The 27,962-nt window shown below is 47.8% G+C and overlaps 1 protein-coding gene across 1 annotated transcript in view; it reads left to right on the forward strand.

Annotated features, from left to right (window-relative positions):
• Positions 1-27,962, forward strand: part of KAT6A (lysine acetyltransferase 6A) — a 1,549,616-nt gene that overhangs the window by 1,215,744 nt on the left and 305,910 nt on the right. Inside the window, exon 12 of the mRNA XM_069617664.1 lies at positions 6,731-6,824. Coding sequence (XP_069473765.1) covers positions 6,731-6,824 — 94 coding nt within the window. The remainder of the gene's footprint in view (positions 1-6,730; positions 6,825-27,962) is intronic.

Below are 27,962 nucleotides of genomic sequence, written 5' to 3' on the forward strand. Positions count from 1 at the left end.
TTACCCGGTAGCGACCTACAATAGTCAAGCAACTTCTGATTAGCTACGAGAACAGAGGTGACCAAAAAGTAAACTTCATCAGGCCCGGACGCGGTGTAGACCTCTTCACGAAGAATAACTTCACAAACGAACATGTCTGAAGAACCGAGATGAACATCAGAAACTCCAAAGATGGCCACAGATGCGCTTTACTGCAGAACAATACAGCACTCTGGTGAGATGTGGAGTGGTCAGAGGTCCAGGTTTAGTTTTGGGAGGCGGAATGATGAGGACAGGATCACAGATGGAATACATGAAGGCCAGAGTTGTTGCCTTCTATTTGTACAAGTGGCTGTAAGCATCTTTTAAGTAGGGGTGAGCATGCTATCCAGTAAGGCCCTTCACCTACTACCCTTCACCTAACTGCCCAACGGACATGATGCTCAGTGGGACTTCTGATTGAGTGGACGAGGCTCATATCACATGATTGTCTTTGAGCCAATTGTCTGCAAGATGCAGGTCTGTGGGTCAGTCCGAAGTGAACCTCTGCTATATTCTGTGTCACTACTGGTGATAAGAGAAGACTTCTTGTAAATAACAAATAGCATGGTTTTAGCAAACCCTTATTCCATATCGCTGCATTCGAACATATCTGCTAATGTTATATTTAATGTAAGAGATATTCTTATGTTTGTTTTCGTTACCTGCCGCTGCAATTTTTATTTCGAGGGGATTGGGTCCTCCGACGTATTCCATATCTATGACGGTAATCACCACAGCTGTGCTGCTTCGGAAAATTTTTGGCGCCGATGACGTCGATGCGCTGTCCTTGAGGATCTCCCTGCGACGGCCGATGTCACTGGATGTCATAAGTAGGACGCACAACGCACGACGCCCCTAGCCTCAGTTCCGTTTTTTCTGCAAACGTGTTCGCTTCGTGAATCTCGGTACGCCTCGACTCTTTGGAGTTTCTGATGTTCATCTCGGTTCTTCAGACATGTTCGTTTGTGAAGTTATTCTTCGTGAAGAGGTCTACACCGCGTCCGGGCTTTAAGAAGTGTGGGGACTGTGGGTCCAAGATGTCGGTCACGGACTCGCACGACGCCTGCCTCTGGTGCCTCAGGGAGGCCCATGATACGGATGACTGTTTTGACTGCCAGTCGCTCACGTCGAAAGCCTTGCGGGAGCGCAAGAAGAAGTTATCGGTAGGTAAGGTGTCCAAGCCCCGGAAGTGGAGGTCTGCAGGGCTTTCGACGGACGACTTGAGGGGCAACTCTCCGCGTCGTTGTCGGAAGTCCAGTGGATCTCGGTCCCGGAGTCGGTCTCGCCACTCCTCTGCCTCTTCGAGGCACTCCCGGAAGAGCCGTCATCGGTCGCCTTCCCCGTCCTCATCCGAGGACTCCGCCCATCGGCGGGTCGCTTACCCCACCAAGCATGCAACACTGTAGGAATGGGCTTCCTTCAGAAAGAAAATGTTGGCGATTCTTGAATCGCAGGGCACTAGTCCGTCCGCGCCTCCAAGTGGAGTTGGTCGTGATTAGCTGAGGGACGCCGCTCGCATGCCTTCGGGCTCTGGTGGTCGTCACGATTCGCGGGAAAGGTCTCGCTCGGACAAGGGGAATCGTTCTCGGCATGCCCGGTCCAGGTCCCCATCCTCGACGTGCTAGAGACCGCGTGAACCTGTGAAGTCTTCGAGGAAGAAGTCGACGCCTGTGGCACTGAGGTGGTCGACGGACTCTTTCGAGGCCCCGCCTCCGAGGAAGTCGTCGACGCCTTCGGCGCCCAGGGTGTCAAGGGACACGCTCGGGGTTCTGCCTTCGAGGCCTGTCTCGACGCCATCAGCGCCGCATCTGTCGTTGACGCCGGCGCCAATTCACTCGACGCCCTCGCCGCCTTTCGGGATTGTGTCGACAGGGATAACCCATGGCTCAGGGGAACCACCTAGAAAGGCTCTGGCCAAGGTCAAGCATGGCTTTGGTTCCAGTTCTGTGCCTTCTTACCGCCATCTGGAGTTCATTTCAGAGGTGGATGAGGGCTCTGTGTGATGGCATGGTACCTGACACGATGCCTGACGAGATTCTCTCGGGCCATAGCCAGTTTGAGGACCTGAGGCAGTCCCTGCATGATGCTAGTGGGCTGGACAGCTCTCCGGAGGTGGAGTTTTGTCGGCCTGAGCCTGGCACTCATGCCGATTCTTCGTACCGGCGACTTATGTCACGGGTCACTGAGTACTTAGGATGGTCTGCTCACCCAGGGGAGTTTGTTCAGGATGACCTTACGGATATCCTCGACATGGGTCCACCAACTGACCCGGTACTGCCATTCCATATGGCTCTGCAAAGAAGGGTGGCAGCGGCTTGGACTGCTCCGGAGAGTCTCCCGGCAGTGAGCAAGTTGTTGCCACGAAAATACCGCCCAGCCAGTAGTGACCCCTGCTTCTTGTCCAAGCACCCTACTCCGGAGAGTTTGGTGGTGCAGGCGGCTACGGCCCTGGCAAACAGGCGTCGTGCCCTACCATCCCTCCTGATAGCGACGACAAGCGTTTTGACGGCTGGGCGAAGAAAGTGTTTTCTGCAGGAGGTATGGCGCTTCAGGAGGCCAACTCCATTTGTGCCTTGTCTCGTTTCACGCACACTCTGTGGAACTGTGTTTCCTTGGCGGCTGAACATATTCCCGAAGGGGATGAACGGGATGGTTTCCTTGCCATTGTTCAGGATGGCAAGGATGCTATGTTTGAGGCTGTTCAGTCGGGTTTAGACATGGCAGATTGTGTCAGCCGGTCCATGGCGGCGAGCACCGTGATACGCAGGTTTGCGTGTTTGCGGAAGTCGGTGTTTGCTCCTGATGTGCAGGCCCGGCTCCTCAACATGCCCTTTGACGGGGAACATCTTTTTGGCAGCAAGGCTGACGAGAGCCTTGAGAGGTTGCAGACCTCCAAAGCTGCAGCGAAGTCGTTGGGCGCTGCAGTTCGACAACCTCCGCCTTTTCGTCCTAGGGGACAGCAATGGAGGGGAGATTCCTTTCGTTATTACTCCTCCTTTGGTAAAGCGAGAGGAGCTGCCAGTCAAAGGGGCCACCGTAGGAGTGCCAGAGGTGGAAAACAAGGTACTCGAGGTGCCAAGGCGCTCGGGCTGTTGCCTCTTTGCCCTCAGGCAACGCCGCAGCCGCTTCAGCTCAGTCATGAGGCCATGTCCCATGGTTCGCCGGTTGGGGGAAGGCTGGCACAGCATCTTGCAGAATGTCGCGCCATTACTTCAGATGTGTGGGTTCTGGAGATCATAACCCACGGCTACTGTCTTCCTTTCCGGCAGAGGCCTCAAGACAATCCACTGGGGAATCTCTCTTTGAAGAGTCCGGATCCGCTCCTTGCGCAGGAAATTCAATCCCTGCTGGAGAAAGGCGCCATAGAACTGGTGCCTGTAGCGGAGAGGAACATGGGATGGTATTCCCCTTATTTTTTGATTTCCAAGAAAGACGGGGGATTGAGACCCATCATGGACTTGCGCGGTTTGAACAAACTCCTCAGGAAGCACACGTTCAAGATGGTTACTCTCTCTCAAGTCCTCCAGGCCCTTCAACTTCAGGACTGGTTGGTATCTCTCGACCTCAAGGACGCTTATTTTCATGTGCCGATCCATCCAAAGCACAAGAAGTACCTGAGGTTTTCGGTTGGCGACTCGCACTTTCAGTTTAGGGTCCTGCCGTTCGGATTGACCTCCGCCCGAGGGTCTTCACCAAGCTCATGGTAGTGGTGGCAGCGCACCTCAGGAAAGGGGGGATTCAGGTCTACCCCTACCTGGACTATTGGTTGATCAGGACGTGCTCTTCCGAGCAAGTCCTAGATCATCTGTCAGTCACCTGCTACTCAAGCTCCAGTGGTCTCAGTCCTCGGGCAGGATGTCGGACCCTGTTCAGGTGCCGTCTTCGGTCCCCCAGGACCTTCTGTGGTGGGCTGATGAAGGCAATCTGAAGAGGGGGGGGCTCCATTTTGGCTGCCCTGGCCGGAGGTGACGATCGTGACGGACGCATCCCTCACGGGATGGCTAGCTCATGCCAACGAGTTGACAGTCAGCAGTCGTTGGTTTCCGTCGGAGTCCAGACTCCATATCAATCTGTTGGAGCGGAGGGCCGTCAGGCTAGCCCTGAAGGCTTTTCTGCCAACTGTGCGAGGAAAGAATGTCCTGATCCTGACAGACAACACGGTGGCCATGCACTACCTCAACAAAAAGGGGCTGGGGGTACGGTCACTTCCTCTGTGTAGGGAGGCGTTGCAGCTCTGGTTCTGGGCAATCCAGCAGGAAGTTTCGATCTCGGCAGTTCATCTGGCAGGAGACGAAAACAAGACGGCGGACGCTCTGAGCAGGCAGAGCGCGATCTCTCACGAATGGAGTTGGCTCAGGAGATTCTCCTGGAGATCTTTGCCCTTTGGGGGACCCCTCAAGTGGATCTCTTCGCCTCCAGTGTCAACTGGAAGTGTGAGAGGTTCTGCTTGCGGGAATTTCCTCCAAACGGAGCCTTAGGAGACGCGTTCGTGGTGGAGTGGTCATTCCCACTGCTGTATGCGTTTCCTCCAGTCCCTGCCATCCCGCAAGTACTGCGGAGGTTACGGAGGTTCGGTTCCCGGATGATCCTCATTGCTCCGGCGTGGGCCCGGAGGACGTGGTACCCGGACCTTCTCGACTTGTCCATCTGCCCTCCACGTCGTCTTCCCTACCGAGACTTTCTCGCAGAATTATTTTCTGCTCTCACGGGGAGGGGGTCAGGTTCTCCATCCAGAGGTCAGGTCCCTCAAACTTCACTCTTGGTTTCTGAAAGGTTGAGGTATAAGGATTGGGACCTCCCTGAAGACGTGATGGAGGTGTTGCTTTCAGCCAGAAGGCCCGCAACAAAGTCCCTGTACCGTTGCCGTTGGAGAAAGTTCTGCGACTGGTGCAGGGTTAAGAATGTGGATCCTTTTGCATGTGAAATTCCCATGGTTCTGTCATTTTTGCTTTCTTTGGCCCACAGGGGCCTTCAAGTGGATACCATTAAAGGTTACCTGGCGGCGCTGTCCATATTTAAGCGCTCGTCTGAAGAGTGTTCCTATTTTAAAATTTCTTTAATTTCTCAGTTTCTGAAAGGACTCACTAATGTGTTCCCTCCGTCACCTTTCCAGGTGCCCGGTTGGGTTTTGAACCTTATCAAATTTCTGATGGGTGCTCCGTTTGAGCCTTTGCATTCATGCCCTTTGAGAATGTTAACTCTGAAAACGGTATTTTTATTTGCGGTCACTTCCGCTCGCAGAGTGAGTGAGTTACAGGCACTTTCAGTTAAGCCACCCTTCACTGTGTTACATAAGGACAGGTTTGTCCTTAGAGTTCGTCCTTCTTTTCTTCCGAAGGTGGTGTCGGAATTTCATTTAGGCCAGAAGGTTGTTCTTCTGGCATTTTATCCTCCTCCACATCCTGGTAAGGAAGAGGAGAGGCTCCATAAGCTTGATCCTAGGAGAGAGTTAAGCTTTTATATTTCACGCATGTCCCGGGTCAGAGTGGACGATCAGCTCTTTATTGGTTACGCTGGAAAGCGTTTGGGACAGGTTGTGACGAAACAGACTTTGTCTCGCTGGATTATTTTGGCTGAGTGTTACCGCTTGGCGGGTAAGGACCCACCCTTCGGCTTACGGGCCCATTCTACCAGGAGTATGGCTGCCTCTACTGCCCTGCAGAGGGGTGTTCCTATTTGCAACATCTGTGATGCAGCCACCTGGGCTTCGGTACATACTTTTGTACGTCACTATTCCCTCGATTCCATCCGGGGGTAGGATCTGGCCTTTGGCAAGGCAGTCCTTTACTCCGCAATTTGATTGGGCATGCTAAATTTCTCTTTTCTAAATTCTTTTTCCACCTCCTTGCATTGGTACTGCTTTGGGAGTCTGTCATAGATATGGAATACGTCGGAGGACCCAATCCCCTCGAAGAACAAGTTACTCTCTTACCTGGTAACATTCTTTCGATGGGATGGTCCGACGACGTATTCCATATCGCTCCCTCCCTACCTTCCCCGCTACAGAATTTCTTATGCGATTGCAGCTTACGTTTCCGCAAGGCTGTGTGTGTCAGACTGGCAGAAGACTGGTGGCACACGTTCTGGGGAAAAAACTACAACTGAGGCTACGGCCGTCGTGCGTCCCACTTATAACATCCAGTGACATCGGCCGTCGGCGGAAGGTCCTCGAGGACGGCGCATCGACGTCATCGACGCAGACGCCGAAAATGTTCTGAACCAGCACAGCTGTGGTGATTACTGTCATAGATATGGAATACGTCGTCGGACCATCCCATCGAAAAACGTTACCAGGTAAGAGTAACTTGTTCTTCTAGCCAAAAGGGTTCTTTAAGTCCCCGGTCCATTTGCCACGAGTTTATTCTTTATTTTCAAGATTCAAGTTTTACAAAACCATTACCCCCCAACCTCAGTAACTTTGTACTCAGTGCTGACACCCCTTAATCTTCTGCCCACTCTGAACTGCTTGGTTACAAAATGAAGGCTCTGGGATGAAATGGCATTGCTGCACACATACCAGCCAGTAGAAGCCTGGTTGACATAATCTTGTTAAGACAAGTCATAGTTCACAGGTGCTAATTGATTTAGTCTGGACAATACAGATAAAGCCCTTGATCGTTTTGCAATCTACTGTTTGTGCTTTGTGGGTAATGGATCCTCCTCGGTTTGCAGGGATTTCATGCTAATGGTACTTTCTTATATCTTCTAGGAAAAGCATTGCCAGCAGAAGTACAACGTCTCGTGCATTATGATCCTTCCTCAGTACCAACGCAAGGGCTATGGAAGATTCCTCATTGACTTTAGTAAGAAAACGCTTTCTACTTCAGACAAATGTTGTTAGAGAAGTACTGATTATGTGTCATTGTGTGTATTCTGTGCCTCCTATTAGTGCACAGACTGCTTGTATTCAAGCAGTACTTCCATAGCCAAGAAAGATCCCGTCATTGTAGACAGGCCACCGCAGTGAGAAATGACAGAACTTTTCACCTTATAGTGCAGCCATCGCATGTAGTTTATGAGCAGTGCCTGTACTACAAAGCTAAATAACAGCCTGAGCGCTGCAAAGAGATTGATCCTGTAATTGTGGTGCATCACATGCGCTAAGAAAGCGATATATCAAGTCATTGAAGAGCAATACCACCACTTAAAAAATGAATTCTGTAATTATAAAATGCTTCAATTCCCTGGTAGAAACTGATCCTTTCATCGTAGATAACCATGTAACTTCAAAGAGTGAGATCCTGTAATTGTAGACCATAACCCCTTTTCCGTGACGAACCAGATTCTCTAATTATAGACTTGCATCTGCACCAAGAGTTTAGAATAATACATACACCGCAAACATTAAAATATTGAATTTGTAAAGCAGTACTTTTACTGTGAAACTACAGATGCTGCAATTGATTGTTCTTTAAAGACCACGGTTATGATTGTGAAGCACCACCTGTGCAGTTTGAAAACGGAACCTGTAATTGTAACCTAAAACAGGTTTTGCAAAGGCCCAGCAGACCAAAGCGCTGCACATTTTACTGCCAGAATGTGGTTGGGATCAGAAATTGCATTTTCTTTTTCTGAAAGTAAAAAATGAATGTGTAGACTATCAGATGTGTCGGGAATGACTTGAGATGATGTCTAGCCCCAGGTTTCGGGCCTTCAAATATTTAAAATAGCGGTGCTGACCAGCACTGTTCACACCTGTGGCACTGTTAAGGGGGTGTTGCTGCGCCCCCTGAAGGTGATGGCCCTGGGTCTAAATGACGCATCCTGCTCTGAGACCAACAGTAACATTTCCATCACCACAGGACCTCATAACCTGCTACGAGTCCAGTGACTCCCAACAGTCATTCAGATTTTTGAATCTTTTTTCTTCGGCTTTTTCGTGATTATACAATTGCTGCGCCCTGTTTACTGCGACCCCCGAAAATGCAGACTTTTATTTTGACCCCCTTTTCACCCCATATACATTTGGGGTGATGGGTACAGTATATAATGGGTGAAGTGGGGTTGCCGGGTGTCTCCTCTGCATATGTATGGGGTGAAAAGGGCGTTGAGATAAGTCTGTATTTTCGGGGGTCTCCGTAAACCGGGCGCAGCAGTTGTATAATCACGAAAAGGCTGAAGAAAAAAGAACTTTGTCAGCCCGTGACGCAGCCTGACGCTGCTCTTCAGCATCCAAGCAGGTAAGGCAGGAGCCTACCTGCACTTCTGCAGACACTGAGTCAGTTGGGGTGGTCTCCCTCCCTGTCACAAGAGCTTGGCTTTGAAAGTCAGGATGTGACAAGCTTGCAATCCTTGCTATTATGTTGTCACCCATACATTGCACTTAGAGGGCAGTGATGACATTCTTGACCACTTGGCACAAGCCTTAAACATTGAGGCCTTTTCACTTAATTGATAAGGGGTTTAGAAAAATACAATTATATAGAAAAATCGGATCTATTTGATTACTGCGCCCCATTTAATGCGACCCCGATATATGTGGGGTGATGGGTACAGTATATAATGGAAGAAGTGGGGTTGCCGGGAGTCTCGTGTGTGTGTGTGTGTGTGTGTGTGTGTGTGTGTGTGTGTGTGTGTGTGTGTATATTATAATATAATATAAAAGGGGGTCGAAATAAAATTCTGCATTTTCGGGGGGCAAACAATAAAAAGGTGTCTGCTTTGCTTCCTTGTTCTCCTTATTAGGACATGGTTTGTTGGGTATAACAAAGTCTCTAGAGCCAGAGTCTGGTTTGGAGATTGAAGCCTGCAGGACGATGTTGAGGCTGAAATGCTGCAGAACGTGCAGGATGCAAGCGGTTTAGGCACCTCTTCAGAGGGCAGGTCACTTGGGGCCCAAATGCTAAACTTTGCACTTTATGACCTTAATCAAAGGGTCCTGTCAGGACATTGAAGAACAGTACACTGGGAAGGATAGTGATCCAGACAGTCTTGCATATATTTTGCTAAACGGGGCGAAGACAAACCAGCCTTCTTGCCTTTTGGTGATTGCTTTAAAGACCCCATTATAGAGATCTGGGAGAAGCCATTATCCATTGTAGCTTTGAATAGGAACACAATCTGAAAGTATATGCCATTCAGAGGGGTCTTGTCTTATTTGTTTGATCACCAATTGGTGATTTCCCTTGTGGCCTAGGCGGTTAACTCTATAGGAAGACCTAATGTGTTTCAAAATGTGGTCCCCCTCTCCCCTTCCCTCCTCCTCTCCTTTTTCTCGCCCATAGCACCGGAGGAGGTCTCTAGACAACTCCTCTCTATGAAAGTCGCCTCCAAACAGGTGCTCCCCTGCTCCTCCAGAACGATCAAGGACAATATTGCCTCCCTTGCGCCAGCCCTGATCGATTTCTGCAATCACTCTTGTGCCACAGGCTCCTGTGCATCCTCTCCTCAAAAAGCCCTCTGCCAACCCCTGCTGCCCAGCTAACTATCACCCTATCTCCATTACCCCCTTCCCAAGCAAACTCCTGATCATCTCCCAACTGATCCAACACAATGAATCTGTTGGTTGTCTGCATGAACACGTCTGGCTTCAGAGCAGCCAGAGGCACGGAAACTGCTCTACTGAACACCCATGAAGACTTGCTCTCAAATCTCGATTCCACCTCTTCATCTGTTATCCTTCTGGATCTTTCCTCTGTCTTTGACACAGTCAATCATGCCACCCTGACAAATCGGCTCTGTGACACTTTTGGCATTATGGGCTGGCACTCGACTGGTTGACCTCATTCCTCTCCGACCATCCTTCCCAGGTTCAACTGCTCCCTTTTCTCTCCCATATCGCACTGTCCACCTGCGGCGTGCCTCAAGGCTCTATCCTCTCGCCGTGGCTTTTCAACATCTACCTTGCCGCTCTGGCCCACCTGATCTCCTTCTCTCCTCACTTCCAAGGTTATACATATGACACGCAGCTCTCCTTCAAGCTGCCCTCTACTGCCTCCTCTTCTCTCATCCCTAATTGTCTGACTGCTATTCAGTTACAGTGTGCTGCCAATGATCTCTTCCTTAATGCCAGTAAGACTGAGATCCTTCTCATTGGGACCCCAGCTCCCTCCTACCCTCTGGCTGCTCTCTATGAATCCTCTCCCCTCACCCTCTTAAGAGGCAAAAAAACCTTGGTGTCATCCTTGACTTCTCGCTCTCCTCTCCACATCGCGGTCCTTGCCAAGAAGACCCACAATCAGCTGCACCTCCTCAGAGGTATTCTCCCTTTCCTCACCTTCCCCCAGAAACTCAATGTCCTCGGAGCTCTGGCCCTGTATAGATTGGACGGCTGCATCCACCTCATGCTCAATTTTCCTTTATCACTAGGCCTCCCAGCCCAGTCCACCCCCCCTCCACGTGTTTAGCATGTTGACCCTCACCCCCTGCACCCCATGAAATCCATGGCACTTGCTCTTCTCGACTCCCCTTAAACTGTGACCCTCCCCCCCTCCTCAACTCACCCTTTTCACTTACCCTCTCTCCTATTTACAATGCACTTCCCTTCCTACTCTAGCACTTTGCTTTTCACGCAGACTGCCCCCCCTCCTGCACTTCTTGTTATTTTACTTGCACGATCCGAATGTTACAAGGCCTAGTAGGACCGTTATTGTTATCTTTGTCCCTTGTTCTCGCCTTACAAATATCCAATACAATTATTCCAAATTGTAAATCCAGGCTTTTTTCCATACAGCTGTGAAAAAATGGGTAGGGAAACCAGCATATAGCCCTGTTTCAAAATTGTGGCCCTTGAGCACAGAAACCTCAGGTTTTTGATAGGGTATTACAGTGAGCCTCATACAGAAAGTTAACATGGTACATTTAGTTGGTTAGTTTTACAGTACACTACCGAACGGTACATCCACCGACCTTGCACAGCATGACTTTACAGCACCATTCGCAACTGTACAGTTATGCTCGACAAACCCATGTAACAAAGAGCAGCCAACCTTTCCACCGCACTTAACAGTGCCTGACTCAGCATCCAGAGCCCACATGATTCTCTATTCCGGTTCTCAGGCAATAAAACCCGCCTTCAATTATGACGCTGAGCCGGTAACTAAGTGTACTTGAGCTCTGAACAGACCATGACAAAGGTCCACCCTTTATAGGTGGTATATGTGGAGTTATAACCACTCCTTTGACAGTGTAAATAGGACAAACTGTGGGATAAGCATTTAAAATGAGGAATGAATAAAGGTCTCCTTAATATGCTTTGCCAGCTCTATTCTGATGCAGTCGTTCGGGTACGCCTAGATGGCACAGGTCAGGTTACCCAAATAAGGACAAATGGAGGTCTAAAGCAGCTGTGTATTTGTGCACCCCGGCTCTTTTATTTCTACATGGCAGACCTCTCTGAAACCCTAAAAAGAGGCAGAAACGTTGCCCCAAAGTGAGGCACATCCCACCTGTCATTGTCATACGCTGATGATCTTAATATCCTGGACCACACTTACATTGGGCTAAAATGGTCCCTAACAGCGTTAGTAAAATATTCTGTGGATAATGATCTGATGGTAAATATCCAAACAACACACCCGCTGTACTTAAGGCAGGCATCAATTACTGAGCTTCGGGTGGAAAATCTGTTTATTGAGCTGTAACCTATCTATATATATTTGGGTTTGCCAATTACTTATAAGCGCACAGAACAAGACCTGAAAGCATACATAGATCTGATGGCCCAAAGGAAGCTAGGAACCATAATGGGTTTTATTCGCTCATATAATGGGTTCAGAACAAGTGGGCTGCTCACAATTTACAAAGCCTGGTACCCATCATTTTATACGGTCTGTAATCTTGGAAGAAATCTGATTGCAGGTGGCTTGACCTACTAGAAAGGTCTTTGCTGAGACGTATATTGGGAGTGTCAAATGGAGTTCCCTTGGGTATAATGAGGCTGAAACTGAGTACCATTTTGGAACTCGTGAGGATGAGCATGTGGCTCAAAATTAATAAGCAGCCCAATACACCTATCCTTACATTACTGAAAAAAGAAATATGCAGTGAGGGAAATAAGCTCGAATGGCTTAGCAAGTCGTGCAAGAGTTTTGCCAAGAGTATAGTGCCACATTGGTCTTTAGATTTGCACTTATTGCTTAGGCAACTACAGAGGACGGACCTTAGTTGGGACTTTTGTGCCAATCTAGGTGGTCTTCAAAAATACAGTTCGATTCAGGAGGCTGTCGGACAACACTTTACTATGGGCAGACCTCAGTCTTACTAGATAAAATGTCCAGGGCTGAGTTTGAGGAGGTTTTTTTATGCAGGCGCGGTTCAATCAGCTATCTTTTTTTGTAGTGATTGGTGCCAGTCTAGATATGCACTAGAGAAAACAGAACATGTCGATTCTGTGCTGATGGTAGTAAAATAGAAACTTTCAGGCATATTCTCATCCAATGCCGAAATTCAGAGGAGTGATTGGAATTACTTGGCCTATTTGTCCACAGTAGCAGTAGTATGGAGACCCTTTCATTTTGGGGCAGATGTATGCTTGTCACTACTTCCCCTATGATAATTGCGTAAATTAACTTATGTAGGGTAGCACTAACATTGTCAATGAATCTGCAAAACTGCATAGTTGAATTCTTCATTGAGTGAAGTTAGTGAAGGATTTTACTTTTAGAACTTGCACTCATAGTATGATGCAGTTTTTAATGAGGTGCACTCTCCCTTCCTAAAGCGTCTTAGATTTATTTATTTTAAACTGATTGAGGAAATTACATGAGGAAGTGTGTTATGGTTATTATAACTCTCGTGCGGGCTGACCAGCTCCATCCGGAGCCTCTACTGTACACCGTTCAGAGTTTTGCCTTGGAACTCTGTAGGTCTCCAGCCTTTAGGCCAAGAACAATCCTTCTGTAGTTGCTGCTCTGCGTACAGGAGCAGTTTCTTTGCTCACCACTCATGCCACATGTCGCCACTTTGGTGTTGTGACAATACTTAAATTAGTTTTGAAAAATTGATTAGCAGAGTTTGCTAATTAAAAATGTTTTGATTAGCAAACAGACCCATTTGATTAGCAATTGTGTACTAATATGTTTAATGTCATCAGAAGTTATTAGTACCCAAGACATGAAATGAGCAACAATACAGCAGTTTTGCATACTGCTGAACTAAGACGTTAGCTAGAGGAGTCAGGCCTTCACAATTCTTTAACATTCAGCTAGAACTGCAGGTTGGGTAACTTAGTTTCCCAATTTAACCTAAGAGAAATGCACTCGACCTATAGCAATGGAGGACAGCCCATTTAAAATGTTATTAGTGTACAATGGTGCATGGCACTACAAACCCGCTTTGTTTGGCACACTGATGCCACCCAGAGGCCTGCCATGCACAGTGAAACTTTTGTTTGACATTTAGAGCAAACCAAGTAAATGTTGCATAAAAGTTTCAAACATCTCTTGCAAATGCTACTGGCCCATCATAAAATGTACTCGACTAAGCGAGGGGCGAAAAGACTTTGTGAGCCACAGCTGAGTGTCCATAAAATGTAAAACCTGCATGAATGGACACAAATAAATAGATATGATAAAAAGGCTATGAAAACAATTTGGCCAGCTGTCTCTGCAGGTGGTAATATATAATAGTCATCCTAAAGCCAAGCGAGCTCTGGAGGCTAACTACAGTGTTTGGTATTGCAATAGATCTATAGATTGGATGGAACTATTGGTTATTAGTACCCGGCACGCGCTGCGCACCGGGAATACGTGTGGATTGGCTCTTTTCTGAGCCATAGCACACGGTATTCCCGTGTACGCCGTGCGTGCCGGGTACTCTGTTCTCGGTGAGGGGCGTGGCAGTCCCTTAGCCAATGAGAAGGCTCGAAGCGGGGCAATCCTCGCTCCGAGCCTCCCCATGGCTGGAGGCTGCCTTCGTCCTTCGCCGGGAACAGAGTACCTGGCGGGGACTCGGGTACGTTTTTTTTTCCCTCCACCCCCCTCCCCCACAAACTATCCCCTTCCCACCCTCCCAACCCCACTTACCTTCTTTCTTCTTTTCTTGGCGCAAACGCGCTGGAAACACTTCTGTTCGCAGCGCGTCTGCTCCCGATGGCCACCATGGAAAGGGAAAACACACTACGGTTTCCCTTTCCCGGCGGCCATTTTTTTCAACTTTTTTTTTCAACTATGCTTGGGCTTGTAACTACGGCCCTGGGGGCATTACCTGGGGCGGTATTGGCCCGCCGCCTCGGGTCTTATTGCCACATTACTTTGCGTAAGCATTTAGTTTGCTTTAATTAATTATGTACGAGGAAAGAAAGACTTAGCAGAGTGGATTGCATAGCAGGCCGAGAACTGGGCAAACTAGACGAAATATTGTTGTTTGTGGTCATCTCAATTTCAGGGTACCTGGTATAAAGCAACTGGGTGATAATATAGAATATCAAGGAGTATGTAAAGGAGTATGGGTTCGTGCATGGGTTGAGCACCAGTTGCAAGATGTATGCAACCTGCAGGTCACAGAACTAGGTTTGCCCTCAAAAGCATTCGATCATGTGATCATGTACATTTCAAAAGTATTCACTTGTCAATATGATGCATCTTCCCCAACAAAATGAAACATAGTTGACAATGAATTTTAGATACACTAACCTAAACTTTACTGTAAAGCATAGAGATGATGCAGTGTTTTACAGTATCAATACTCTGATCATGCATTATGTAACAACCTACATTTTAGGAATGGAATTGCAGTACTGTATTTTAAAATAAATATAAAATTGACACATACTGGTCTTTGCCAGACAGCACATAGAAAGCTTAATAAAAGTAGCATCCCGATTATTTCTGGTTTGCAATTATTAGAAAAATCAATTCTTGCCTAGCACTCCCACACATGCCTTTGGCCTTTAAGAGCGGAGATGACTACTGCTGCACTTTCTCTCTATTAGGACTTGAAGAGAAAAGAGGGGCAAGAGAGGAATGCAGGTTCAACTGTGATTTCATTCAAGAGGGAAACTTAAATAGCTATCTTTGCTATACAAGTATCCATTTGATTAGCAAACTGACAGAATTGCATAGCAAATTGCTATGCGACACTGCCCATTTACGTTGTGCACCTGTTGTTGTGGGGCTCATAGTGGACTGCCTCTCGGGTTGCCTGGTTCATCCGACTGTTCAGCATCAGGAACAGTCTCACTGGAGCTCGGAACCACCGATTAGCTGGACCTAATTGCAACATCGAAAGGGACCACTGTATCCATGGCCCCTTGCCCCCTGCATCAAACCTTTGATAAAGGTAAGTGGGCCCTGCAAATTGGGAACCCTAGAGGGCGGAGGGGTGGGGGTTCCTGGCCAGATTTGTGTACAGGGTTGAGCTGTCATATCTGTTCCATACCGGCCATAGGTTTGTATCAGCCCTAAGTCCTGATCATACCCATGCCTGACCATGATCATTGGAGTTCTAGCCAAGGATCCCCATGCATCCTTGGAAACATTTTCGAACCTGTTGACTTTGACAAAACTTTCTTCTGCACTCCAAAAATACTCCTTCCTGTCTTGAAAGGTTTCCCGTTGGGACTAGTGTCTCTTAAGGGTACTAGGACCCCTCATTTTAGCAGGGAAGGACTTCTGAAGTGTTAAGAGTCTATGTTAAGACAGGGTAATTCTGTTGCATAAATGGTTTATTTGCTTGCCTCAATTTACAACTGTATTGAACATGTATCTTGCTTTGCTCCATACAGTCTGCCTATAGTTCTTAAATTGCATTGTTTTAAAAGTAAAGTGTTGGTGTTCTCTAGTGAAAACCTCCATGTTAAATGTATATATGCATATGATAGTAGTAATAGTGTAGCAGTAATAGTTAACTATTGCTTTTATTGCATAGAGTGTCCAGGCCTAATAGTGTATTTTGGTACTCTCATGTCCAACTAGTTGTATATGAGTGCTCTGTTTGTGTCTCATTGTACCATGTCTCTGCCCACACTATTACTGAAGTGAAAGCCTTACTGTTCAGCTTACTACCTTTTACAGATCTTTGGCTAGACCGAAGTGTGTAAACCGTTTTCCCTTTAATAAGCATCCCAGAAAACTTCCTCGGGACTGGTTCTGGAAATCCATCTTAACAGATGGCAAAAAGCCAGCAAAAATATTAGGAGACTGCAAGATAGCAAAAAGAAACTTGATAAAGACTTTGATTTAACAGTAAGAAAAGGAACGAGGGCTAGGGATCCTCAGAATGTCATAATTTGCATTCCTGGAGTTAGCGTAGAATGATCAATGCTTGGTTAGAAAGGGGCAGACGCGTAATACTCCTGTAAAGAACTGTATACCCTTGTGGAAGATTTGTGGAACTTTACAGAGACGTTCTGAAATTAATCAGTCATATTGTGATGAGCTTCAGATGTGCTCAAGCGTGCCCTTGAAGCATGAAGGTTTGTTTGTCTGTTTTTTAATGTTGCCTGACAGACCCCAAAGAGATGCATCTGGCAGGGCAAATAAGGTGGGCACATAGGATAAGAAAAATAAGCATTGGCAATGCCAACAGTGTGGACGCTTGTGTAGGCATGGGAAAGGTACTTGCCAGGCACTGCCTTAGTGGCAATAACTGGCTATTGATGGCAGCAGGTACAAAACGGTGCAAATACCTGGGCGTCAAATAGCAGGGCCTGGCAAACTCCTAATACTTGAACACAAGCCAAAACTGTGGCAATGTTTTTTTTTTTTCTTCAAAATGAAACTTTATTGGTATTTTATTTAAAACATCACAGGTCAGCATAAAAGCATTTGCCTATAACCAACATAACTAAACCTCCCCACACGCCCTGTGCAGCGAAGTTTGTCTCCACAAAGGATGGTGCCTCATTTCAAACCCAGGCCCCATGAGGTCACGCCTATCTTTGAATCGGAGAACATCCCCTGAGGTCCACTCCGATGCGCAGTTCCCCAGACGACGCTTAGAACATGTTGACCTCCCCTAGCGGTGGCCAACCCCCCATTATCCCCCATCACTTTCCTCCCCTCACCACCCATATTTATCAAAAAAGGGGAGCAACATGCCCTCAATGTCAGACCTGGACTCGTCCAGTAGATGAGTGAGATACTCCATGTCATAAATAGCTTGCATCTTCAAAACCCATTCCATTTCAATTGGCATTCATGGGTTTTTCCACAGTTGGGTCAAGCATCATGTAGCAGAGACCAGCATGATCTGAAACATGTGCCCTTCTTCCATGTCTGGCTCCTCTTCCAACTGTACCCCAAAAATAAGTCTGAATCTCGTCCACCCCTTTTATCCAGGGCAGGACCTCCCTCCAGTACGTCTGGACCTTTTGGGCAACCCCACCACATGTGAATATAGTCCCCCTTTTTCCAGTGGCACTTCCAGCAATGTGGGTCATATCCCTCACTCATTTGAGCAATCATCTTTGGCGGGTAGTGCCAGCTATGCAATAGTTTTAACGCCTGGTGTCCATACTGAAGTGGGGTCGGGGAGCAATTAGCCCTCCTACACTTCTGTACCCACAATGTGTCTTCATTTTCCCTTCCCAGATCCTGTCCCCACTTGGTTCTCGTTGGGAGGGGCTCCCTGGGATTTACCAAAAAGGATTATCTTATACAACCCTGCTATGAGCACTCTGGAACCCCTCTGTGTGATCAATTTTCAAAGCCTGTCCGTTCCCTCCTTAAGTTTTCACCCGCTCGGCCCTCCATCAGCACCTCCTTCAGCTGTAGGAAATGGAATGGCAAGAATTAATTGAGGCCCAGGGCCTCCTCCAACCTGCTCAAGAAGACGAAGGTGCCCCCCTCCCACAGTTGTCCTGCCCTGCTTAGTCCCGCCTCGTACCAGAGCTCGAATGCCATTGGCTCCTCTATACCTTCCCTCGATGGGGGCGGGTGGGCGGCAGATGCAACTCGGGTGCGACGGCCATGGTGTGAGCCATCTGTTGCCCCTGCCCTCCCTCCATAGGGACCACCAAGACCGGGTGACGCAGCACCCTCTTTGGGATGCAAGCTCTAGGGACCCACAACCATTCACCTAGTGCGACCGGAGTACGTACTGCATTGTCCATCGCTACCCACTGTTTGTCAAAAGTGGATTCAGGTGATCTACTAGGACTCAAAGCTGGGATTCCCTGTGATATGTAGCTAGGTTCGGGAAACCAACACCTCCGTCCTCCTTTGGCAGATCAGTGTCTTGTAAGCAACCCTGTGTCTGGACCCTGCCCAGAGAACCCTCTGCATAGCCACTTTCACCTCGGCAAAGAACGACGCGGGGATCCCAACTGGTAACAGCTGGAATAAGAACAGGAATTTGGGCAACACCACCATCTTTATACAATTTAAATGTGCCATCCAAGACAGCCCTGATCTCGACCATCTCTCGTTTTATAGTTAACCATAAAGCAGGACATTTCTAGGCAAGACCTAGCGTACCTGCAACTAATCCAGAACAGGACTGCGAGACTTGTCCTTGGCCTCAAGCCTCCAGCTCTGAAATCTCTCCACTGGCTCCCAGTGGATGCAAGTATTAAATTCAAAACCCTCTGCATTGTCCACAAGGCTTTCTGAGGCCTGGGTCCAAAATACCTTTAGCTATTCCTCCGCAAATACCTCCCCTCTCGAGCTCTTCGCTCCGCTACCTCCAACTCCATCGCGGTCAGCTGTTTTTCAAAGAAACGAGCTGGGGGTAGATCTGTCTTCGGCTGGGGCCTCCCTTTGGAACAGCCTCCCTGCCACTCTAAAACTTGAGGAGAACCATCTCCGGTTCCGGAAGCACCTCAAGACCTTCCTCTTTTCTTCTGCCTTCACTCCCCCTCTCCCGTGCTGATCTGTTCTCTCTTGGCACTGTGCACCTGGCCAACCTCTGTCCTTCGGGCCCAGATACCTGCTCATCCTGCCACCTTCCCGCACTGCCTCCGCGCCACCCCTTGCACTGGGGTCTGTATCTGTAACCATACAGCCCCCCCTTTTTCTTCCTGCACTTATCAGACCTACCCTGTCTGCTGCCTTAAATCTAGCACTTGCAAATTGCTGGCTGCATTACCACTGTTTGTTGCCTTCATTATTTATTGTTATTTATCTGTTTCTCCTCTGCTTCGCACTTTCCACTTCTCCATGCACTTTTCCTCTCCCCCTCTCCCATGCACTTGCACGTTCTCAATGTCACTGGGCCTAGTAAGATTGCTTTTTTGTTCTCCCCTGTTCCCCTCCCCTCCCTTGCCTTGTCGCGCTCTGAAACACTTGTGTACGAGCGCAATAGAAATCAAATGTCAATCAATCAATCAAGAGGTCCTCAAAGCGATGTGTCGCCTGGATCCCCAGGTAGGTATCGAAAGGCATCTTTCTGCACCCTGAATGGTTAGTCGCAATGTATTCCTTCTCTGACATCCCCACCCCACCCCTGCCGCATAAACCACTGACTTTCCCAGATTTACTTTAAAGCCTGATAACCTCCCGTATTGCACCAGGCTTTCCAGCAAGAGGGAAACTGATTGAGATGGTTTGGTGATATAAAGCAGAGCATCATCAGCAAAGGGGCTAATCTTAAAGTCCACCCCACCCACAGTGATGCCCCTGACCACCGCCGTCCGCGGCTCCATAACCAGTGCGTAGATAGCGTGGAGAGTGGGCACCCTTGATGTGTGCCCCGCTGTAGCAGGAATGCCTGTGATTCTGTCCCATTGACCACCACCCTTGTCATTGGATTGGAGTATAGGGCCGCCATCCAGCCCGTCCACCTCAGACCCATCCCTAGGGAGCCAGGACCTCCCTCATAAAGGTCAAATGCACCTGATCGAGCACCTTCTCGGCATCCAGAGCCAGCAACAGTACTCCCTCCTCCCTCACCACTGGTGCGTTAAGGACATGAAGCGTCTTTCGCATGTTGTCCGCCCCTTGCCTGTGCAGTACAAAGGCCGCCTGGTCAGGGCGGATCAGTCAGCGGAGGCAAGATTCCAGGCGTGATGCGAGAATTCTGGAGAATATCTTAGCGTCAACATTGAAGAGGGAGATGGGTCTGTACGAAGCACAGTTGGTTATGTCTTTCCCCGGCTTCGGGATAACTGCTATTAAGGCCTGAAGAAACGTCAGTGGTATCGTACCCTCCCCCACAATAGAATTAAACAGTTTAGCCAGGGGCACCACCAGTGAGGCTTGGTATTGCTTGTAGAAGTCGGCAGTGAATCCGTACTCCCTAGGGGCTTTCCCCATTTTCAGTCTTTGGATGGCCCTCAATACCTCTCATAGTTATCTCCCTCTCTAGGGGCCTCGCTTTCTACCCTTGTGAGCCTGGGGAGCCGCCGCTCAGCCAGGTCCTTCTGCACTTCCCCCACTTCCTCCTCCACCAGCCTGGTGTAGAACTCCCTGTAGTAACCCGCAAACTGTGCAGAAATCTCGTCTTCCCCCAACCCCCCACGACGTGACCCTCAGTATCCAGTCTTCCCGCTATTCTCCTCTCCGCCCTACAGCCCCTCACACTATTGGCTAGGAGAGTCCCCACTGTCTCTCCCAATTCGTAGTACCTTTGCCAGGTGAACCTCATTCTCTTTCCCACCTCCCCTATAAATACCTTGTTGAGTTCCGGCATCCTTGTCCCTCATCTCGGCCAAGAGCCTCACCCTATCTGCGGCTCGCTGGGTCTGCTGGGTCCGCAGCATTTTCAGCTCCTCTCGAAAGCCTATCCTCAATTAGCCCCCGTTCTCTCTTCTTGCGAGCTAATTCGGCAAGAAGTAGTCCACTAAAAGTGGCCTTGGCCGCCTCCCATACCCATCGCCATACCTGTCTCCCTATTATCGTTGGTTTGTCCATATCTCCTTCCACAGGAACTCTGAAAATATCCCTCAGCAAGCTATCGTTACACCTCTATCTAAAACACAGCTGAGGTTCAGGTACCCACCAGTCTGACCATGTGATCGCCTCCACTCTGGGCACCCTTGCCTCATCCTCACGTTCTTTTGGGATTAACAGGAGATCTATTCTCGTATAGGTCTGATGAGTGGGGGAGAAAAACGTGTAGCCCCCCGGGCCCGGACCGTGAGCCCGCCAAACATCCACCCAATGGTGATCTTGCAGAAGGTACCGAAAAGCCAGGTTCTCTCTGACTGTTGCTTTGAGACCCGTCCCCTTTCCGACAACCAGTCCAACGCGGGGTCCACCACCAGGTTGAAATCCCCATCCAAGAATATAACGCCATCCATCATTCTAAATACCTGACATAAAAATCGCAACTGTCCCACATTAGGTGGCGAGCATGAGCTATGTCCCCTCATGGATTCCTTTTATTCCCAGCAACCGGCCCCCAAAGCCCCTCTTGATCTGCACCCCCTCTTGATCTGCACCCCCGTCAACCCCTTTCAACGAGAGGGCACATGGGGACGGGGGGCAGCGGCCACTTCCCTCGTGGCGGTGTGCTTCTCACAACTGCTGCACCTATGTTCAGTCCAGCGTCTGTCTTCCCAGGGCCCTGGGGATACTCCTCAGCACCGGTGTCACTCTGCTGCAGGCCCATTATCTCGGTACGGCATCAGCAGGGGCTGATGTTCCTTCTCAATCCTGTCACCAAGGACGTCTGGGTCGGCGGTCAGCCTCGTCCCTCCACTGCAGCCGGGTGTCGCTCCACAGATTATTCTCAATGTGGCATGGGGCAGCAAGGGCACCAGCATTCACCCCTCCAGGCTGTGCAGTCCGCTAGCACCCAGATAGTAAGGTCTTGGTGCTCTGCTACCAATCTGTCCCGGTTGCGTTGCTAGGAAGCCCGTTGTGGCCAGGGTGATGCAACCTGATTTCTCGCTGAAAACACAGGCCCGAAACTCGTCCGCTGCTGGTGGCTCCGCCTCCCGTTTAGTGCCCACCGAGAGGACATCGGTCTGATTTAGGCCCAGCAGGGCCTGTCTCTGCGGCAATGTCCCACGAACTGTTGGTTGCGGGGTGGGCAGTGCTTTACTCTTCAGCACTACAACTTCCGATGCTCGGGAAGTCGTTCCAGTGGTGTATCGGGCGCCGCAATTCGCAATGTCTCCTCTTTTTTTACCAAGGCAAGGGACGGAGATTGGCTCTCAGGCAACCATCTTGCCTGCCCCCCCTGGTGGCCTCTGCAAGTGTTGTTTTTAACATGACTTCAGTGAAGGGCATGCATAGTCCTTCTAAATCAAGTGGCTGCAGGCAGACATGTTTCTAGATATTTGTATTATACCAGTTGCGCGGTTACAACTCCATTTAAGTCATTACCTCTCAGACGAGTGATTTTGAAACACACTGGCATAAACTCGGAGTGCAAAGTTTGATGGCAAGCCTTGAATAAAGTGAACTGAAAGAGTTCACATGAGGTAGTGTTTTGGGTGGGAAGGGGGGGTTGGCCATAGGGATTAGCATGGCCATGGGCTTTCAATGGGTGGTCAAATATCCATACGACACCTACAAGCTTTGTGCTCTAATGCAATAGTTTCCACTTATAGGTGGCGCTAGAGCACCACCTAACAGCCCAAACTATCAGGTGTGAGCTGTCCCTCGGTATCATATTTTCATTGCCTGATATTGAGGGACAGAAACAGGTGGAGGAGAATAGTGTAATAGTGGAGGTACAGATAGTAAGGATTGATAGAAAGTTCGGAAAGTTTTCCCTCAAACCAGCGGTGATGTTTTTTTAAGGTAAAATCGTCCCAAAATGGATTTACGGCCTAGAATTAAAATCTGGCAAGATCTTTAATATTCTTGACAGAACCGAGGGCCACATTTGGAGGAGGATATTGGGGATTCCGAATGCAGTGCCGATATCGGCTATTCGTTTTGAAATGGGGACTGTTTCGATGTGGGCAAGGTACAATTGGCTTGTCTTTCTCTTTATTCTAAAATAATGGCCCCAACCGCGAATACACTGTACAAATTAATGGATAGAAATCTGTACCTTTCACAGACATTGATCTCATTAAGAGAAAGACCTAAATGGGTTCTTGCTGAGGTTGACTCAACTTTGGTGACCTTGATTGAGAATCCTATGAAGGCTAAAAGTCTTATTTGACTGGGATTGGTGTCAGACTACTGATGCTTTTCGCCCATATCCTTCAAGTCATCTGAGCCATGAGCATAGAAGTAGAGGTTCTCTTACAAAGGTTATGCTTCAATTCCCTAATAGGTATTGCAGACACACTCTCCTAAGGGCTTGCTGGAATGTCTTACTCATCCGCAAAATTTAACAGCTGTAGGTTCTGTAAGAAGAAGCTTGAGACCTTAAGGCACCTGGTTCTAGAGTGTGCATCTCTAAACAGCCTGAGAGCAAAATTTCTGGCTCCCCTGAAAGAGAATTTTAGTATGTATAATGAAGACTGGGTATGGAAGCGATGTATTTATATCCAAACTATCCACGAGAGATTAGCCCTCTCAGGTTTTATTAAAACTTTTGAACCTGTTGAGTTGAACTATTAACTTCATTTTTGCTCACTTTTTCTAGTGGCTAGTATGGCTTTTTTATTTTAAGATTTAGCTTACTTTGTTTCTTTTTTTACTAAATGCAGACAATTTTTGATTTTACTGAATATTTATTAATGAATGTGTGTATGTATCTATGTTCTAATATGATTTTCTCCCTTTTTTTGTAAAGGTTTATATGAAAAACCAGTTGCAATAAAAAAAAGAATAGTGTAATATTCTGATCATATATTGTTATGCTTGGTCTGAGAGTAGTCATCCCACAGCTCAGGGCTCCTGTATACTGGGTTTCAAGTTACTGCATTGTCACCACATAAGGTAATGCATTGTTGTTGCTTGTATAGCACTTTATAATAATAATAAAACTTGATTGTGATATTGTCCAAAATTTTGACCTTACACAAACATAAGCATAATCATAAAAACATACATTTTTACATAGCATATACATGACATAAACTAAAATATTATACTCGTAGTCAAAATACGAGGCCTCACATTGTTATAGTACATGGGAACCTTTCCCAAAAATAGCATACAAAATATATGCACAGCTACTGAATCGCGTACAAAAGCAGGTACCAAGTTTATATATATATGTGATATATGTGAAGGTTCATAGTTCCAACAACAACCCAGTCAGTCGTTAGGTACTGAAGTCGGGAAGAAGAAACTTAAAGTGGGCCCAAAGCCTATAGAGGGCAATCTGTAGTGCCATGGATTCAGACTAAAGGTTCTCCAGTTATTGCTTCATTTCTATGGACCCATTTCCCAAGCAAGCTCATGTGCAACAGTCCTAATTTAGGGCATAGTGTAAAGACATATCTGGTTGATTCCAGTACTCCTACCCACTCACAGATTCGACAAGTCCTGTGTTCCAATGGCATCCCCAGGTGGGGCCCTATAACAGCCAAAACCGGGAGTTGATTTACCCATAGCTTTAAAGTAATCTGCCTCACTTCAGGGGCCGGACATAACAGATAGGGTTGGGCTTCCGATATTAATGGGTGACACGTGGTACTGCCTCATATCCCCTCAACTTGGACAGATGGGTATAGTTCGCACACCAATCCCATCTGTTCAATTTATGCTCAAAAGATTTTTTCAAGTGGATAAGAGGCATATCTTTCTAGTCAATGTGGGACCAATCTGTCTCTAGAAAAAGAGCTTAATTAAGCTGTTTGAAATGAAATACTCATAGATGCCACTCGGCCTCAAAGCTAGTAGCAACCAGTGCTAGCTGTTTACAAGTAGATGCTGAATATGCTTTTAAATAGAATGAGCCTCTCGCCCGCAGATCCATGCCTCTCAGAGAAATGTAGCCCGCTCTAATCGCAAATACTGCATAGAGCAGGACGGTCCCAGCCACAGTACGGTGCGCCAATAATGGCCCTCGAGGATGTTTAGCCATTTAAAATCCTGCATGGCCAATGCCTCCAGGCTGTACAGGATGAAAGGAACAAAGCACTGTTGATATAGCTTTAAGATACCAGCGATGCTGAAGCCTGCCGTGTTCCTGGCAAACTTATTGGCAAACTTATTGGCCTGGATAGTGAGTAATTTTGCACGCCATTTTTTTGTGGTTAATTATAGCATCATAGTTGGGCAATGCATCGAAATCCAGACCCAAATATGGGTAGGATTCCGTATTAGCAATCGTGCCCAAGGCAGTGTGAATACCAGAGCTGCTTGGCCCCTTTCTAGCAATGGCAATTATCTTGGTCTCATCTAGATTGATGGTTAAACCTAGCTGGGATGCAATGAAAATATGATACTGAGGGACAGCTCATTTATTTTCGGGAGATCAGGGGTAAGATGTTGGAGTTTCTCTGGCAAGGGAAAAAAATTCCGACGGACATTCTTGTCCTTCCAAAAGAAAAGGGAGGTGTGGGTCTGCCCGATGTGAATCTTTATTACAGGGCCGTCCAGCTCAGGGTCCTAATACCCCATGTAAGGGCGCAGCAGGACCTGCAATGGTACTAGACAATCTGCGCATGCGCCACGGTTGGGGAATGGCTATGAGTCCGAAACACAAAATACCATGTAGAATATGGGGAGGTCTGGCGTATGGGGAAGCCCGACGCAGAAAAGAAGGGAATTACGACCTGGCCCTCGCCGCTGGTTAACATTTAGGTTCTGGGAATAAGGGAGGCCCTACACAGCCCAGATAGATTCCAGTCTTGGTACGAGGCAAGGTTAGAAAGAATTGGATGGCTCTGGATGGACAGCAGATTCATCAGTATCCCAGAACTTGAAGAGGCCCTGGGAATAGGCAAACTCTCGGTCTTCCTACATCTCCAACTCAAGGGGGTGATGACTGGGGAGGAGTGCAAGGAGCATATCCAGAGAGACCTTACCCCCTTTGAAAAGCTCCTAGACACTAGAACCGAGGTGAGGGGGTTGATCTCGGCCATGTCCGGGGCCCTCAGGGACGCGGGGAAGGAATCCACGGATAGGCTAAGGGGACAGTGGGAGAGACATATGGAGTCGGGGATGGGGGCTGGACCCAGGACAGACTACTGGCACATGTGGTGGGGTGCCCTAAGGTTCTGTTTTACTGGGATGAGATCCTGGGCTAGATTAGGGAGCTTGATGGGATCACCAGAATCAAAGCCCTGCTGCTGATCCTGTTCGTTCTGGAGGAGGTGGACGGGGAACACCTCCCCAAACCCGCACCCCACTCCCAAATGCCAGCTAGCCTGTTACTTGTGGCCAGAGCATGCATAGCTATCCGCTGGAAAAATGTACACACACACCAGGTAAAAAGGAGTGGATAAATGTGGAAACAAATATGTACGTTATGGAAAGTATAACGGCTGGACTCCATGAGAGGCGGGAGTGGTGGAGCAGGAGTGAGTGGAATTTGTCAATAGGTATCTGGCGCGGCCTACAATCATAGCAGATTAACCACTCAAAAGGGCATTAGTCGTTAACGGCCCCTCAACATATCGGACATGGTCTTGTTTCGACCCGCTAGTGGATTTATAAAGGGAAAAGAGTCTACCACAGGGGGGGGGGGCTGGTAGAGGGAGGAGGGACGGGGGGCGTGTCAATGTTTGTTTTAGACTGAAGGAGGACCAGCTAGTTTGTGACTCTACTAACAGTGTTCTGACCTTCTGACTGTTTGGAAAACCTTTAATAAAGCCTAATTCGAAGAAAAAAAAAAATCCCACATATTTCATTACAAATCATTCCACCAGACATGATTGATCAAACCTATACAAAGAAATCTAATCCCCTTTAGTTCCCAAGCTCTCATTAGGCACGTTTATTTAACTACCATCCTCTTTCAAAACACATTTGCATGTAGCTCATATTTACCAGACACACCTTTTCGGGATCTTTTCGTAGAAGGTTGTGACATGTGTTATATAGTTACACATTGACGCAACAGACATAATTCATTACAAATTCCAACTGGCTGGGGACCTTTAACCCCGATCATGATGCACCTGGTCGTTGCAAGGACACTACAACAATATGAGGGGGTCAAACAACAAGTTACCTTTGAACTGGCGATAAATATATCATCCGCCCAGACTTGCTGCATCCTTATTTCACAGTAATCTATACGATTATCATTTCAACACACGCCTCTGGTCACATCCTGGTCATTCCTGAGAACACGATTGAAACCCTTAAACCATTTGTTCACTCTGCCCTTAAGCATCCCTTGCACCATGTTTATTACCGGGCCCCAAACTGACCCTACCATGTGGCTGGACTTCCCTGGACAATGAATAACAGGCTACCTTGTAAAAGATTACATCAATAGAACTGAGTCGTAAAAACCTGAGCCTGGCTGTATCTGACCATTTGATTTTATTGCAGCTGCCTGTTGCCTTCCCTCAGCCTCCAACGTTGCTTTTCCAGTCAGAATTTATCTCGCCACCCTAGGTTTCTGGGCCTGCATAGTCTCGAGCTATGAGTGGACTTGCTGTATACAGATTTGTGGATTCACCATGTACCCCATGTAGCCCAACTGTCCCAGGCACATGTCCCTAAAGACCCCTGTACATGCATGTTCAAGACTACTGCATCTCCTCAGTTGTTTCTGCATCCGCAAATCTCCTATCTCGCGTGCACATATGAAGCTCCTTGCTGCACATTTTTAGGTTCTGTGTGGCAAGCAACGCGACTACATAGTTTTCCTATTGCATCGGCAGATTTGACATTATGTTGCTACATGCGTGCAAATCCAATATGTATCAACTAAACACAAGGTAACACTAATAGTAACACTTATCCCATTCTCATTAACTACACTACGGGCTAAATTACAACATTGCGTTAACATCGCTGTCACCCCCAGTCACCATTATGGCGCATGCAACACAAACCCCTCTTTCCCATTGAGACCTTTATCCCATCTTAAATATGGCTTTAGTTATATATACTATTATGGTCAATCCAAGAGTTAATATGAGAGCTACAAAAACTGATAGGTAAGCACAAAGGTAGTCATTTTAGTCCATATAATTTTCAAGCATAACAGTAAATAAATATATATATATTTCGGAGGCTTGTTGATCTGATTAGAATCGCATGCTTTGCATAGGCCGGCTGTCGCGATCCATGCCCCTGACCCCCTCAGGT

The sequence above is a fragment of the Ambystoma mexicanum genome, chromosome 10 (assembly GCF_040938575.1).
Source record: "Ambystoma mexicanum isolate Mex_15411 chromosome 10, UKY_AmexF1_1, whole genome shotgun sequence".
Taxonomy (NCBI): Eukaryota; Metazoa; Chordata; class Amphibia; order Caudata; family Ambystomatidae; genus Ambystoma; species Ambystoma mexicanum.